Raw genomic sequence first — 15,332 nt, 5'->3', positions numbered from 1 at the left:
AAAACTTTACAAACCACTTTTGACACATTTGATCAGTCATAGCACCTTCTCCATTCATTGCACAAATCCTTTCTTGCACTTAAGTTGCATTTTTACCTTTCTTGAAATAATACAGCATAATATGTTGAAAATGTTATGTATTTTCTTCCACCTTCAATATTAAAATGGCTATACAAAAATTCACCAATTTTTGTAAGTTTTTTTTTTAAAGTACACTGATACGACAGCTGTCACAGTACAGTCTCACAAAATTGTTTCAAATGACGTTAAATATGACTAAGCACTACTAGAGCCATCTTACAAAACAAACGAAACAAACTTTTTGGCCAACCCAATATATAGTCTAAATCTGTAGCTCAGTGGATTGAGCGCGGGCCTGCGAACCAGAGGATGGTGGTTTGATTCCCAGTCAGGGCACATGCCTGGGTTGCAGGCCAGTTCCCAGCAGGGGATGCACAAGAGGCAACCATACATTGATATTTTTCTCCTTCTCTCCTTCCCTTCCTCTCTAAAGATAAATAAATAAAATCTTAAAAAAAAAATAAAATGATTTAAAAAATTTAAAAAAAGAAAGTAAAAGGCAGCTGTATTTGTAATAGCTGGAAACAACTAGTATATCCTCAAACAAATAATGCAATTGGGATAAACAAATAATTTCTCCTTACTTAGCAATAAGGAGAAATTAACTATACATGTGTGTATCTAAATAGATCTGAAGAGTTTCTTCTTTTTATGGCCAAGTAATATTCCATTGTGTAAATGTCCCATAGTCGTTTTATCCACTCATTTACTAATGGATACTTGGACTGCTTCCATATCTTGGTGATTGTAAATAACACTTCAGTGAACATAGGGGTGCTTATGTTCTTTTGAATCCATGTTGTACCTTTGGATATATTCCCAGAAATGAGATAGCTGGGTCAAAAGACGAATCCATTTTTAATCTGTTGAGGTATCTCCATACTGCTTTCCTGGGTGGTTGCACCAATCTGCATTCTCACCAACAGTGCAAAAGCATTCCCCTTTCTTCACATCCTCGCCAGCACTTATTTGTTGATTTATTGATGATAGCCATTCTGACAGGTGTGAAATGATATCTCATTGTGGTTTTAATATGCATTTCTCTGATGATTAATAACATTAAGCATCTTTTCATATGTCTATTGACTATCTGTATGTCCTCTTTGGAGAAGTGTCTCTTTAGGTCCTTTGGCCATTGTTTAATTGGGTTATTTGTATTTTTGGTGTTGAGTGTTGTAAGTACTTTATCAATTTTGGATATTAACCCCTTATCAAATGTATCAGAGAATATGTTCTCCCATTCTGTGGATTGTCTTTTTGCTTTGCTGACAGTTTCCTTTGCTGTGCAAAAACTTTTTACTTTGATGTACTTCCATTTGTTTATATTTTCATTTGTTTCCCTTGCCTAGGGAGATATATCTAATAAAATACTGCTATTAGCAGTGACCAAGACTTTATTGCATGTGTTTTCTTCTAAGATTTTTATGGTTTTGGGGTCTAATACTTAAGTTTTTGATCCATTTTGAATTAATTACTGTGTATGGTGTAAGAAGGTGGGTTAGTTTCATTTTTCTGTGCATATCTAATTCTCCCAACACCATTTATTGAATAAACTAACTTTAACCCATTGTGTGTGTTTGCTTCCTCTTTTGAATAGTAATTGACTATAAAGGTGTGGGTTTATTTCTGGGCTCTTTATTTTGTTCCATTGATCTGTGTGTCTCTTTTTATGCCAGTACCATGCTGTTTGATACCAGGTGTTTGATGCTGTTTTGATTACTAATGGCTTTGTAGTATAGTTTTGATATTAGGTAACATGATTCTCAGGATTGCTGTTGCTGTGTGGGGTGTTTTCTGTTTTTTTATAAATATTTGAAATATTTCTTCTAGTTCTGTGAAATATGTGATTGGAATCTTGATAGGAATTGCATTGAATCTGTAGGTTGTATTGGGTACTATGGGTATTTTAATGATGTCAGTTCTTCCTATCCATAAATGATGTGGTATATGCTTCCACTTACTTGTATCTTCTTTAATTTCTTTCTTCAGTGTCTTATAATTTTTTGAGTACAGGTCTTTTACATCCTTGGTTAGGTTTATTCCTATGTATTTTATTCTTTGAAGTTGTGAATGGGATTGTATCTTAATATTCCTTTCTGTTCATTATTGACATGTAAAAATGCAAATGATTTTTGGATATCAATTTTGTATCCTGCCACTTTGGTGAATTCATTTATCAGTCCTTGTAGTTTCTTGGTGAAATCTTTGGAGTTCTCTATTACAATGTTTTGTCATCTGCAAATAAAGACAATTTTACTTCTTCCTTTCCAATCTGGATGCCTGTCGTCTTCTTGTTTGATTGCTATGGCTAGGACTTTGATACTTTTTTGAATAAGAGGGATAAAATCAGACATCCCTGCTTATTCCCAATCTTAAGGGGAACACTTGTACTTTTTGCCTGTTGAGTATGATGCTGGCAGTGGGTTTGTCATATGTGGCCTTTATTGTGACCTAATCCACTTTGCTGAGAATTTTACTCTTTGTGACAGCATGGATGGACCCAGAGGACATTATGGTAAGTGAAATAAGACAGTCAGAGAAAGACAAACACCATGTGATTTCATTCATATGTGAACTGTAATGAACAACTGAACTAACAAAGGAAAATTGGGACAGACTCATAGATGGAGAGCAGAATGACAGCTGGGAGGTGGGGTGGGGTTAGGGTATCGGGTAGAGAATTGAGCAAACAGGAAAAAGGACTCATGGGCTTGGATAGCAGTGTGCTGATTGCTTGGGGAAAGAGGAGTATCAGGGGACTAAATAGTAATGCCAAAAAATACAGTAAGGATTGAATTAAAAAATAGATCTGAAGGGCATTATGCTTGGTGAAAAAGGTCAGTCTTTAAGGGACATACTCGTCATATACTCTGATTTCATTTATATAACATGACAATATTTTACAGATGGAAAACAGGAGTACTGGTTGCTAGGTTTAGGAATGATTAGAGGAAGGAATTTGTGACTGTAAATGGGCAGCATCAGGGAGATGTGTGTTGTACTAGAGCAGTTCTTTATGTTGATTTTGGTGGTGGTTATAGGAATGCACATGTGATAAAATAGCATAAAATGATACACATAAACTGGTCCAGTATTAATTTCCTGGTTTCAGTGTTGTACTATAGTTATGTAAAATGTAACCATTAAGGGAAATAGGGTCATGGGTAAATTGGAGCTCTGTGTATACTATTTTTGCAACTTCCTATGAATGTATAATTATTTCAGAGTAATTGTTTTATAAAAAGATAAGCTATATGTAAGAAGAGATTGAATATTTTAATCAAATGCATTAATATATATTATGTATTTTCAGGTACAGGAAAGCAAGTAGAGATGGGAAATTATAAAAGAAAATCAGGGGCCATAAATGTCATTTTTATGCTTTAAATTATGATTTAGAAATTGTGGTTTTAATTTAGCAAGGGTACCCAGAAAAGGAAAAATTTTAAGATTATCTTGTGTGTCTCTAAAATAGTAGAATGTCTTCTATGAGTGTATTATTTTTTTAATTTAGCTTTTATTTTTATTAGAGTTAAAGAGGCTTTAATGGCTTATGTGGAAGAGGCAGCCATTTAACCACTTTGGATTCTTGAGCTATTTTGTTTTAATATGTAAATTTCCCAATATAGAAGATTAGGGTTTAGCTACCATTCACTTCTCCCATCACCAGTAGCAAAGCTTTATTTCTGTTTTCTCATTTTCCCAGTATAGTTATATTTATTTCAATTAGATCAATATTCTGTTTTCTTAGTAGGATGGCAAAAACACTATATCTGAGATGTGATTGCTTTTCTGCTCTTCTACAACTTTTTGTTTTCCCCAGAATTAATAATTGTCTTGTGTTGGTCACTTGCTTAGTTTTCTGTGTATCTGTGATTAATAGATATACCTGTATATGCCTGAATTACAAATATATTTCTGTTCATTTTGACCAGAATTTTTCTCATTGTGGTAAGTATAGGTTAAGTTTTAGAGCTTTGGTGTAAAAGACAGTTCTTAGTCTTGAGAACTTTCTGTAAAACTTTTTGTTACTTATTCTGTTTACTCACAAACCCAGTCCAGGTGCACGTAGGTGAATCAATATTTTTTTAAATTTCAGCTTGTAGCAAAGGAAATCTGTAGATATTTTTGAATATCTATATTCTGGTAGCAGAGGAGATCTATAGATATTTGTGAAGACTTTTACATTATCAATGCCAAATACTGGTCCCATAAGGAAGTAGGGAGAGCTGTGGAATAGCGATGAGAGCATAGGTTCTACTTCTGATTAGTTGCTTAATTGATCTTCACAATCTAAGATGATCAGGAAACCTCCTTTGCCTCAGTTGTCCTTTTGCTGCAATAATGACAGTATCAGACTGGATTATAAATGTGGCCTCCTCTAGTTCAAATGTGATTTCAAGTAGATAAATGATTTACTTTAGTCTTGACTGTATCTCCTAATTAAGAGTGTTGTCATTTTTAGTACTTTTAAAGAAGTACCCTGATATTTAGAGTGAAATTAGAGTAAAAGTCCTAAAGTAATTTCTGAAACCTAGTAGAGATGGGAAATTCTAAAAGACAGAAATGGGCCATGAATATCATCTTTGTTGTGCTTTAAATTATGACCTGGAAATTGTGGCCTGAAAAAGGAAAATTCTAATGTCATCAGAAACTTCAGTTTATATCCAATAATATGGTCTGAAATAATGAGTATGGCTTTTATGGTGATTTCTTTAAATTCTAGACTATTGAAGTTAGATGGATCCTTGAGGGCTTCTGAGAGAATTCTTTTTATTTATTTATTTATTTATTTTCTTTTTCTTTTTCTTTTTTTATTTAATTCTTATTCAAGTACAGTTTTCTGTCTTATATTCCCAGTCCTGCCCCCACCCCAGTGCTCTCCACCTCCCTCCCATTTCCACCCCCCCACCTTAGTTATTGTCCATGTGTCCTTTATACTTGTTCATGTGAGTCCTTCCCCTTTTCCCCTATGATTCTCTCCCCTCTCCCCTCTCCCCTGTGGACCCTGTCAGCCTGTTCCATATTTGAGTGTCATTGGTCATATTCTGCTTGCTTGTTTGTTTTGTTGTTTAGATTCCTGTTAACGGTGAGATCATATGGTATTTGTCTTTTACCGCCTGGCTTATTTCACTCAGCATAATGCTTTCCAGTTCCATCCATGATGTGGCAAAGGGTAGGAGCTCCTTCTTCCTTTCTGCAGCATAGAATTCCATTGTGTAAATGTACAATAGCTTTTTGATCCAGTCATTTACCAATGGGCATCTAGGTTGCTTCCAACTCTTGGCTATCATAAATGGTGCTGCTATGAACATCAGGGTGCATAGGTTCTTTTGGATTGCTGTTTCAGGGTTCTTAGGATATATTCCTCATAGTGGAATTGCTGGGTCAAAAGGCACGTTCATTTTTAGTTTTCTTAGAAAATTCCATACTATTTTCCATAGTGTTTGTACCAGTCTGCAATCCCACCAACAGTGAACTCGGGTCCCCTTATCCCTACAACCTCTCCAGCACTTGTTGTTTGTTTCTTTGTTTATGATGGCCATTCTGACTGGTGTAAAGTGGTATCTCATTGTGGTTTTAATTTGCATCTCTCTGATACCTAGTGATATTGAGCATCTTTTCATGTGTCTCTGGATCCTCTGTATGTCCTTCTTGGAGAAGGGTCTGTTCAAGTCCTTTGCCCATTTTTTAATTGGGTTGCTCGTCTTCTTTGAGTGGAGTCGAGTGAGTTCTTTGTATATTTTGGAGAGTAAACCTTTGTCTGAGGTATCATTGGCAAATATGTTTTCCCAAAAAGTTGCTTCTCTTTTTATCTTCATACTGTTTTCCTTAGCCATGCGGCTTCTGAGAGAATTCTTGATGGTCAGGCAGTTTTTAGTTGATATAACCAAGGGCAGAGTGTACTATTTTTTATTTGTGTTTTTATTTAATTGTGAATGCTGATATGAGAGGTATATGATATTTGGCATACTTAATTAGTTTTCAGAGGGCATTAAGGTGAATTACATACATTTGGAAATGAATTTGTAAGTTTGCCTTAGTGCCCCTGTTAGTACTGATAATGTGGGTTATTATGAAATCCTATAAAAAGCAGGTATGTAATTTAAGTTCATAGCAAACATCACTGACAACAGATTTCATTGGTTCTCAGGTACTCGAAGAAGCAGAAGCCCAACATTTATATCAGTCCATTTTGCCTGATATGGTGAAAATTGCACTCTGTCTGCCAAATATTTGCACCCAGGTTAGTGGAAATACCTTCTTCCCTGGTAGCTTTCTTCTCACTCACAATTAAACTCTTAATGACAAGATCAAGGAAGCAGAATCGAGAGAGGGGTAAAAGTTTTTGCCAAAGAATATGATGATTTTGCTAGAAAAGGTTAGAGGCTAAAGGAATGCTAGAAAAGGACATTTAAAATGTAACATTGAATTTATGAGCTTCAGTTTACACTGTTAAAGTTTGCTTACTCAGACTTGTTTTTCTTTTTGCTTATACAGCCTCTTAACTTTTCAAAGGTACAGTAGTAATTATTTCAAAAATACACGAATGGATTATCTTCCAAATGGCTTAATAATACCTACTCATTCCTTCTCTAATCCCCAAAATGGTATATTATATAATAAATGAACTAACTCATGGTATTTTCTCTTTTTTTAAAGATTTTATTTATTTATCTTTAGAGGCAAAGGGAAGGAGAGAGGGAGAGAAATATCACTGTATGGTTGCCTCTCATATGTACCCTGCTGGGAACTGGCCTGCAACTCAGGCATGTGCCCTGAATGGGAATTGAACTGCGATCCTTTGGTTCGCAGGCCCATGCCCAATCCACTGAGCTACACCAGCCTCATGGTAGTTTCTTAATTTTTTAAACTAGAAGAAAGAATCTGGTAATAGTCCATTTTGTCTGGAGTTTTAAAATTGTTTATTACTGTATAACAAATTACTTCAAACTTTAGTGCCTTATGGGCCTGCCTCTATATAGGATGACTAGGGATCCTCATGACCAGGTTGCTGAGTTCTCCAGCACAAGCTGCTCAAGGGAGGGCCAAGGTGGAGGTGGAGGTGGAAATAATGTACCTCCTCACACAACCAAATTTAAGGACAACAAAGATTTAGTAACAAAGACACAACCAAAACACACAGAAAATTGAACTGTACGGAAGTCCAACAACAATGAACCATTCATCCAGATGGGTAAGAGGGGTGGAGTCGGTGGCCAGCAGAGAGGGGTTGCAGCAGGGAAAAGCGGTGGCTGCCACACAAACCCACGTGCGCAGGCAGCGGTTCGCAGATCCCAGGTGTGTGGTGGCAATGGGCAGACCTAGTGAGGGCTCAAGGCGGCTGGTTAACCACAGTCACACATTCACGCACAGATAAACCAGATGAAAAAACGGAAAGTGAGACAAACCACACAATACAGGGCCTCAGCCCTGGGAAATAAACCCTAAAAGCACCTATTGAAAAAACTTTGGGGGGTTGAGGTGCTGGGAGAGGCTCCCAGCCTCACAAGAGAGTTTGTTGGAGAGACCCACAGGGTCCTAGAATATACACAAGCCCACCCACCTGGGAATCAGAACCAGAAGGGCCCAATTGGCTTATGGGAAGTGGCAGAGGGGACCGAAATCCCAGAGAGAGTGAAACCAGTGCCATTGTTTCCTCTCTGACTCCGCCCCCCACCCCCACCCCGCAGTAACAACCCAGAGACTGGGTTGACCCACCACAGTGAACACCTAAGCTTTTGCCCATCATACATAACGGGCATGAGCAGACCAAAACTTTAAGGCTCAAACAGAAGAACAAATCAAAGCCCCAGAGCCAATACTTCTAAGCAAGCAAGAGATAGCCAAGCTATCAGATGCATAGTTCAAAACACTAGTGATCAGGATGCTCACAGAACTGATTGATTTTAGTCACAAATTAGATGAAAAAATGAAGGCTACACTAAGTGAAATGAAGAAAAATGCACAGGGAACCAATAGTGATGGAAAGGAAACTGGGACTCAAATCAATGGAATCAGAAAAGAGTGAAGACATAAGAATTCAAAAAAATGAGGGGAGACTTAGGAACCTCCAGGACATCTTTAAACATTCCAACATCTGCATTATAGGGGTACCAGAAAGGGAAAAGGAACAGCAACAAGTGGAAAACTTACTTGAACAAATAATAAAGGAGAACTTCTCCAATCTGGCAAAGGAAATACACTTCCACTTAGTCCAGGCAGCTCAGAGAGTCCCAAAGAAGTTGGACCCAAGGAGGAACACACCAAGACACATTGTAATTACATTAGCCAAGATTAAAATGAAGGAGAGAATTCTAGAAGCAGCAAGAGACAAGGGGACAGTCACCTACAAAGGAGTGCCCATCAGAATGTCAGCTGATTTCTCAAAAGAGACTTTACAGGCAAGAAGGGGCTGGAAAGAAGTATTCCAAGTCATGAAATCCAAAGACCTACATCCAAGATTGCTCTATCCAGCAAAGCTTTCATTTAGAATGGAAGGGCAGATAAAAGTGCTTCTCAGATGAGGTCAAGTTCAAGGAGTTCATCATCACCAAGCCCTTATTATATGAAATGTTAAAGGGACTTATCTAAGAAAAAGCAGATAAAAAATATGAACAGTGAGAGGACAGCAAACTCAGTTATTACCAACCACACCTAAAATGAAAGCAGACTAAGAGGACAGCTAGATCAGGAGTGGAACCAAAGAAATGGAGATCACATGGAGGGTTAGCAAGAGGGGAGTGGGAGGAACAGAAGGGGGGAGAAGGTACAGAAAATAAGTAGCATAGATGGTGGGTAGAAAATAGACAGGGGGGGGAAGAATAGTATGGGAAATATAGAATCTAAAGAACTTGTGACACATGGACATAAACTAAAGGGGGGAATGGTGGGGGAGGGGTGTGCAGGGTGGAGGGGAATGAAAGGGGGGAAATGGGACAACTGTAATGGCATAATCAATAAAATGTATTAAATGAAAGGGGGGAAAAAGCTGCTCAAGGGAGACAGCAAAGAGTGCTATTGTATTTTTTATCTAGTTTTAAAAAGCACCCAGCATCATTAGTGCTGCTACTTTTCTATTCATTACAAATTAGTTGCTTAAATCTAGCCCACACTCAAGGAGGTGGGAATTAAACTCTAATTCTTAAGAGGAGTGGGTATCAAATAATTTGCATACCCATTTTTAAATCCCCACAACGGTTTGTTCTTCGTGATTTTCTTCCCGCATTTCTCTCAACAGTGGCTTGAATTTGCCTTTTTCTTTTATTTCTAGGGCCAACCCCATGGCTACATGGATACTAGCAAGGGGTTCTACTTAACACTGTTTCTCCACAGAGGCTCTGGGGGCATTTTGGGTGGAATAGTTTCTACATGTGTGGGATGGTCACCCATATTTTGTTTTGTCATTGAGGTACCCCAGAAACCACAAGCATAGTCATTGGGACAACGAAAAACCATGTTCAGATCTCTGTGGGCCATGCTGCCACCTTCAGTTGAGAACCATTTAATGTTTTTCAGTGTGCTCTACTTGTTAGCATTTCACTGTGGTATTTCCAATTTTATGTAACTTTAATTTTAACTTTAATTTCACCTCATTAATACACTGTGTTTGAGATAAGTTTTTTACTGAGCCAGGTAAATATATTTTAAAACTTACCTGGTTGTTTATGTTGGGAGTTACAGGCATACCTTGGAGATAATACAGTTCACTCCAGACCAGCACAATAAAGCAAATATTGCAATAAAGCAAGTGGCATGAATGTTTTGGATTCCTAGTGCATATAAAAGTTATGCTTACACTATAATGTAGTCTATTAAATGTGCAACAGCAGTATGTTTAAAAACACAGTGTACATACCTTAATTATAAAATACTTTAATGCTAAAAATGTCAACTATAATCTGAGCTTATTGGAAAAATGATACTAAAAGACTTGCTGGATGCAGGGTTGCCACAAGGCTTCAATTTGTTAAAAACAAGGTATCTGCAAAGTGCAATAAAACAAAACTCATTAAAACAGGTTATGCCTGATTTTGCTTGCTTATGTTTCATGTTTATTGTTTTTTCCTTTCCCTCCTTAACTTTTTGCCTCACCTAGTAAAAGTTCTCTCTACCTTTTAGGGTCTAACTTTTACTTCCTCTGCAAAGCCTTCCCTACCTCTGCCAGCCAAATCTAATCCCTCCTGTAGCACTCAAATCATATTTAGTACGTTATTTATAATTTATAGCTTTATATATCTCATTTGATTATGTTCTTCCTCAAGGGAGCTCCTCTTTGTATCCCCAAATTTAATAGTGCTTAATTAAATGATTTTTAAATTTTATTTATTATTTATTTTTAATATGTGTTCAATATTATTTTGTATTAGTTTCAGGTGTACAGCATAGTTAGTGGTTAGACAATCATATATTATACTTTACAAAGTGTTTCCCCTAATATTTCCAGTAGCCACCTGGCACCGTACATAGTTATCACAGTATTATTGACTGTTGCTTATGCTTTACTTTACATCCCATTGTAATTATCAATTTGTACTTTTTATTCCCTTTACCTTTTTTAAAATATTTTATTTATTTATCTTTAGAGGGGAAGGGAAGGAGAGAAGAAGAGAAACATCAGTGTATGGTTGCTTCTCGTGCATCCCCTGCTGAGAACTGGCCTGCAACCCAGGCATGTGCCCTGACTGGGAATTGAACCGCAATCGTCTGGTTTGCAGGCCCGCACTCAGTCCACTGAGCTATACCAGCCAGGGCATTCCCTTTACCTTTTTTATCCAGCCTCCAAGGCTCCTCCTTCTCTGACAACCTGCAGTCTGTTCTCTGTATCTATGAGTCTGTTTCTGTTTTATTTGGTCATTTATATTGTTCTTTAGATTCCTCATAATTAAATGCTTTTGAATTCAATCTGTAGTTCACGATTGACAATGTATTGCCTTTAGACATTAATCACTTAATCTTTTCTTCCCCTCATGCTTAGGAGAAAATGCTTTCATATTTAATGATATGTTTACTTAAAAGCTTGTAAATTTGTAAGCTATAACAAGTCACTTGGCAGAACCACAATTAGACTCATGGCTCCCCAATGTTTTCTCCTGATTTAAAATAGCTTTATTCTACCATTAGTAGATTACTGGGGAGAACATTTTAAATCTGTGCTGTCTACTGAAAAGTAAATTCCGCTGCAGAAGTAACATTTCAATTTGGTATCAAAATATATATTGACACATAAAATTGCATATATTGTTATTTAATTATCACATTAACATTCTTGTAACCAAATCTGAATGGTGAATATTCTATTTGTAAAAAGAAGATTAAAGGAAACAAATTTTGGACATGCACTTTTGGAAAGGTCTTTGTTTATATGAATCAGCTTATTTTTTTTTTAAGGTGAGCACTTGAGGGTAAGATTTCCATCCTCACATTTTCCCCAATGAGCTTTCAGGCATTTCTTCTTCGCCAAGAGAACAGAAATCATTTATTCCATTTAAAGTTACCCTATTTGGTTATTAGGGAGGCAAGAAATATTTGTGTTTAAAGTCTCTAAAGCTTCAAATATCACCATTAATTTTTAATATCATACTGTGGGTATTTTAGTATATAGTGGTTAAAATCTCATTTCTTACTAAAACCAAGTACAAGTTTGCTTTAAGCCATTGACACATTGTTACCTTTTCTAAACTTATTGCTGGATTGTAAATAGATGTATAAGGTGGGAAATGGAGAGCAATGTGACAAACTTCCTCTTTCTTTGAAATACTGATTTCTAAGGCCTAAAGTGAGAGAATTTTGGGTACCAAAGTGAAAATAAAATCTATTTAAAAAATATGTTTTATTGATTATGCCATTACAGTTGTCCCATTTCCCCTTTATTCCCCTCCACCCTGTACACCCCTCCCCCACCATTCCCCTCTTTAGTTTATGACCACGTGTCTCAAGTTCTTTAGATTCTATATTTCCCCTACTATTCTCGCCCTCCCCCCTATCTATTTTTTACCTACCGTCTATGCTACTTATTTTCTGTACCTTCTCTCCCCTTCTCTTCCTCCCACTCCCCTCTTGCTAACCCATCATGTGATCTCCATTTCTTTGGTTCCACTCCTGATCTAGCTGTCCTCTTAGTCTGCTTTCATTTTAGGTGTGGTTGTTAATAACTGAGTTTGCTGTCCTTTCACTGTTCATATTTTTATCATCTTTTTCTTAGATAAGTCCCTTTAACATTTCATATAATAAGGGTTTGGTGATGATGAACTCCTTAAATTTGACCTTATCTGAGAAGCACTTCATCTGCCCTTCCATTCTAAATGAAAGCTTTGCTGGATAGAGCAATCTTGGATGTAGGTCTTTGGATTTCATGACTTGGAATACTTCTTTCCAGCCCCTTCTTGCCTGTAAGGTCTCTTTTGAGAAATCAGCTGACAGTCTTATGGGAACTCCTTTGTAGGTGACTGTCCCCTTGTCTCTTGCTACTTCTAGAATTCTCTCCTTCATTTTAGTCTTGGCTAATGTAATTATGATGTGCCTTGGTGTGTTCCTTCTTGGGTCCAACTTCTTTGGGACTCTGAGCTTCCTGGATTTCCTGGATGTCTATTTCCTTTGCCAGACTGGGAAAGTTCTCCTCTATTATTTGGTCAAGTAAGTTTTCCACTTTTTGCTGTTCCTCTTCCCCTTCTGGTTCCCATATAATTCGGATGTTGGAGCATTTAAAGATGTCCTGAAGGTTCCTAAGGCTCTCCTCATTTTTTTGAATTCTTGTTTCTTCATTTTTTTTTTGTTTGGTTGTTTCTTCCTTTCTTCTGGTCCATGCCATTGATTTGAGTTCCAGTTTCCTTTCCATCACTGTTGGTTCCCTGTGCATTTTTCTTCATTTCACTTAGTGTAGCCTTCATTTGTTCCTCTAATTTCTGACTAAAATCAACCAGTTTTGTGAACATCCTCATCACCAGTGTTTTGAATTGTGCATCTGAGAGGTTGGCTATTTCTTGGTCGCTTAGAGTTATCGGCTCTGGGGCTTTGAGTTCTTGAGCCATGTTTTTGTCTGCTTGTGTCTGTTATGTATGAGGGTCAGAGCCCTAGGTGTTCACCAGAGCCAGGCAACTCAATCTCTGGGTCTTGATGCTGTATGTGGGGGCGGGGTCCAAGAAGGGCAGTGGCGGTCCCCACTGCTGCTTCCCGTGACTGGGACCTGCACAGTCTGTCTCACTGCTTGCTCCTTCTCTTGTTTATCTGCTCGCGAATGTGTGACCGCAGTCAGCCTGCCGCCTTCTGCCCTCACTGGGTCCGCCTGTTGCTACCCCATACCTGGGATCACCCCATGCCTGTCTGTACACCTGGGTCGGGGGATCTTTCCTGCCCAACCCTTCTCTGCCACTGGCTCCGCCCCTCTTACCAGTCTGGCTTGAACAGTTCATTGTGGTTGGACTTCCCTGTAGTTCAATTTTCTGTGTTTTGGCAGCATTTTTGTTACTAAATCTTTGTTGTCTTTAAACTTGGTTGTGGGAGAAGGCACAGTGTTTCCACCTATGCCTCCATCTTGTCGGAAGTCCTGAAAATAAATTCTTTATGCTTCCGTTGTTTGTTTACCTTTCTATTTTTTCAAGAGAAATAGTTGAAATGTTAGCCAACTCTTATTCTAACAATGATGTGTATTTTTTGTTACTTGGAGAAAAGTTCATTCTTACAGTATTGCAGTTTTTATTTCTCTTGTCTGCCTTTTCTCAGTGTCACTTCTGGTGCTGTTTCCTGAGGTATGATCAGAACAGTTCTCTTTGCATAGTGGTTTGTGATTAATCCAGGTATTCACAATACTTAATTTTGGCTCTTATTGACAAGGAGAAGGAAAAGCATCCCCTAAACATTTTGAATTTAACAACTCAGATGTAAAAGAGATGTTGGGAGTTGGTGTTTGGTTTTACCATTGTGTCTTTAAACATTTTGTTTAAACATTTAGAATAGAATAAAACCCACTGGATACAATAATCAGGTCCTGTGGATTATACTGAAACTAAAAGGTCAGTAAGTTTGGGTTTGGTATAGTAGAAGGAATTTCAGATATCAAAATTTTGAAGATAAAATGCCCTGCTTCTTCCTTGAATTGGAAAGCTTAGTTAGGAAATGCTTGTCTTAGAATTTATACATAAGTCTGTATATGTGTGTGTGTGTGTGTATACATATATTCTATTAATTGCTTTCATAAAATTAGATTGAGTTTTATTAATAGAGAAATTGTCAATGCGAAGTGTTCAGAATTAGAAGGAAAAGACTTATTTATTGAGTTATTTTCCTTAGATTATTTTATTTAGGACTAAAAGAGAAAAATCGCTCTAACAATCTTTAATATAAGCGAGAATAAAATTTTTTATGTGCTTTGATAGTTAAACTCTACCTTGTATTATTGTCTTTCACCCTTTGCTTTAAGTTTTATTACATGGGTAATGTGTTTTTATTTCTTACTTGCTAAAGCAATCTGGTTTTTCTCTAGGAAGTAATGTTTTATGTTCTCTTCACTATTATTATTATTGGTAAGAAATCTGTAGTTAATCAAAGAAGTACATTTTCCTAACAGTATTGCTGATTTAAGAATTTAAGAGTAGCCTGATGTTATTCCTACTTTAATTTAATAAATGCTATTTGGTGCCTCTGCTTTTGAAATTGCTGAACTAATTATTGAATTCCTTGTCTGTATTTTTTGTTTCCTCTGTCAGCCAATACCGCTCCTGAAACAGAAGATGAATCATTCCATCACAATGTCGCAGGATCAGATTGCCAGTCTTTTAGCTAATGCTTTCTTCTGCACATTTCCACGTCGAAATGCTAAGATAAAATCCGAATATTCTAGTTACCCAGACATTAACTTCAATCGGTATGTTTTCTGAAAACATCTCTTTAACAATGAAATGGAAAGGGAAGGAAAGAACTAATAATATTTACAGAGTAATTTGCCCTAGGCCAAACATTTTATGTGTACTCACCTAATTTATTCTTTACAATACAGTGAGGTGTCTGGTATTCTTGCCATTTTGCAGGCAAGATAAGTAAAGTTTGTAAAACTTGATTAGGATACAGAGCCAGTAAAATGCAGAACTGAGGTTTAATCTCAGGTCTGTCTTATTCCATGGTCCATATTCTTTCTACCCGGTCAGAATGTCCCCCCCTTCTTGAGTGTCCTGGATTCTTTATTCCTCCTCCGTGTGATTATTCACAAGAACATTTATTGTACATTATAATCTTTGTATGCTGAAACACTGTTA

At 37.1% G+C, this 15,332-nt stretch overlaps 1 protein-coding gene across 2 annotated transcripts in view; it reads left to right on the top strand.

Annotated features, from left to right (window-relative positions):
• PARG (poly(ADP-ribose) glycohydrolase) overlaps positions 1-15,332 on the top strand; it is a 215,949-nt gene that overhangs the window by 92,416 nt on the left and 108,201 nt on the right. For both annotated transcript variants that reach the window (XM_037056688.1, XM_037056687.1), the window contains exons 8-9: positions 6,236-6,328; positions 14,787-14,944. In XM_037056688.1, the coding sequence (XP_036912583.1) occupies positions 6,236-6,328; positions 14,787-14,944 (251 nt within the window). The remainder of the gene's footprint in view (positions 1-6,235; positions 6,329-14,786; positions 14,945-15,332) is intronic.

Source organism: Sturnira hondurensis, unplaced genomic scaffold (genome assembly GCF_014824575.4).
Source record: "Sturnira hondurensis isolate 20B ecotype Veracruz unplaced genomic scaffold, ASM1482457v3 Scaffold0009125, whole genome shotgun sequence".
Taxonomy (NCBI): domain Eukaryota; kingdom Metazoa; phylum Chordata; class Mammalia; order Chiroptera; family Phyllostomidae; genus Sturnira; species Sturnira hondurensis.
Note: the sequence above shows the minus strand (reverse complement) of the source record. Positions and strands in the feature narration are given on the sequence as shown.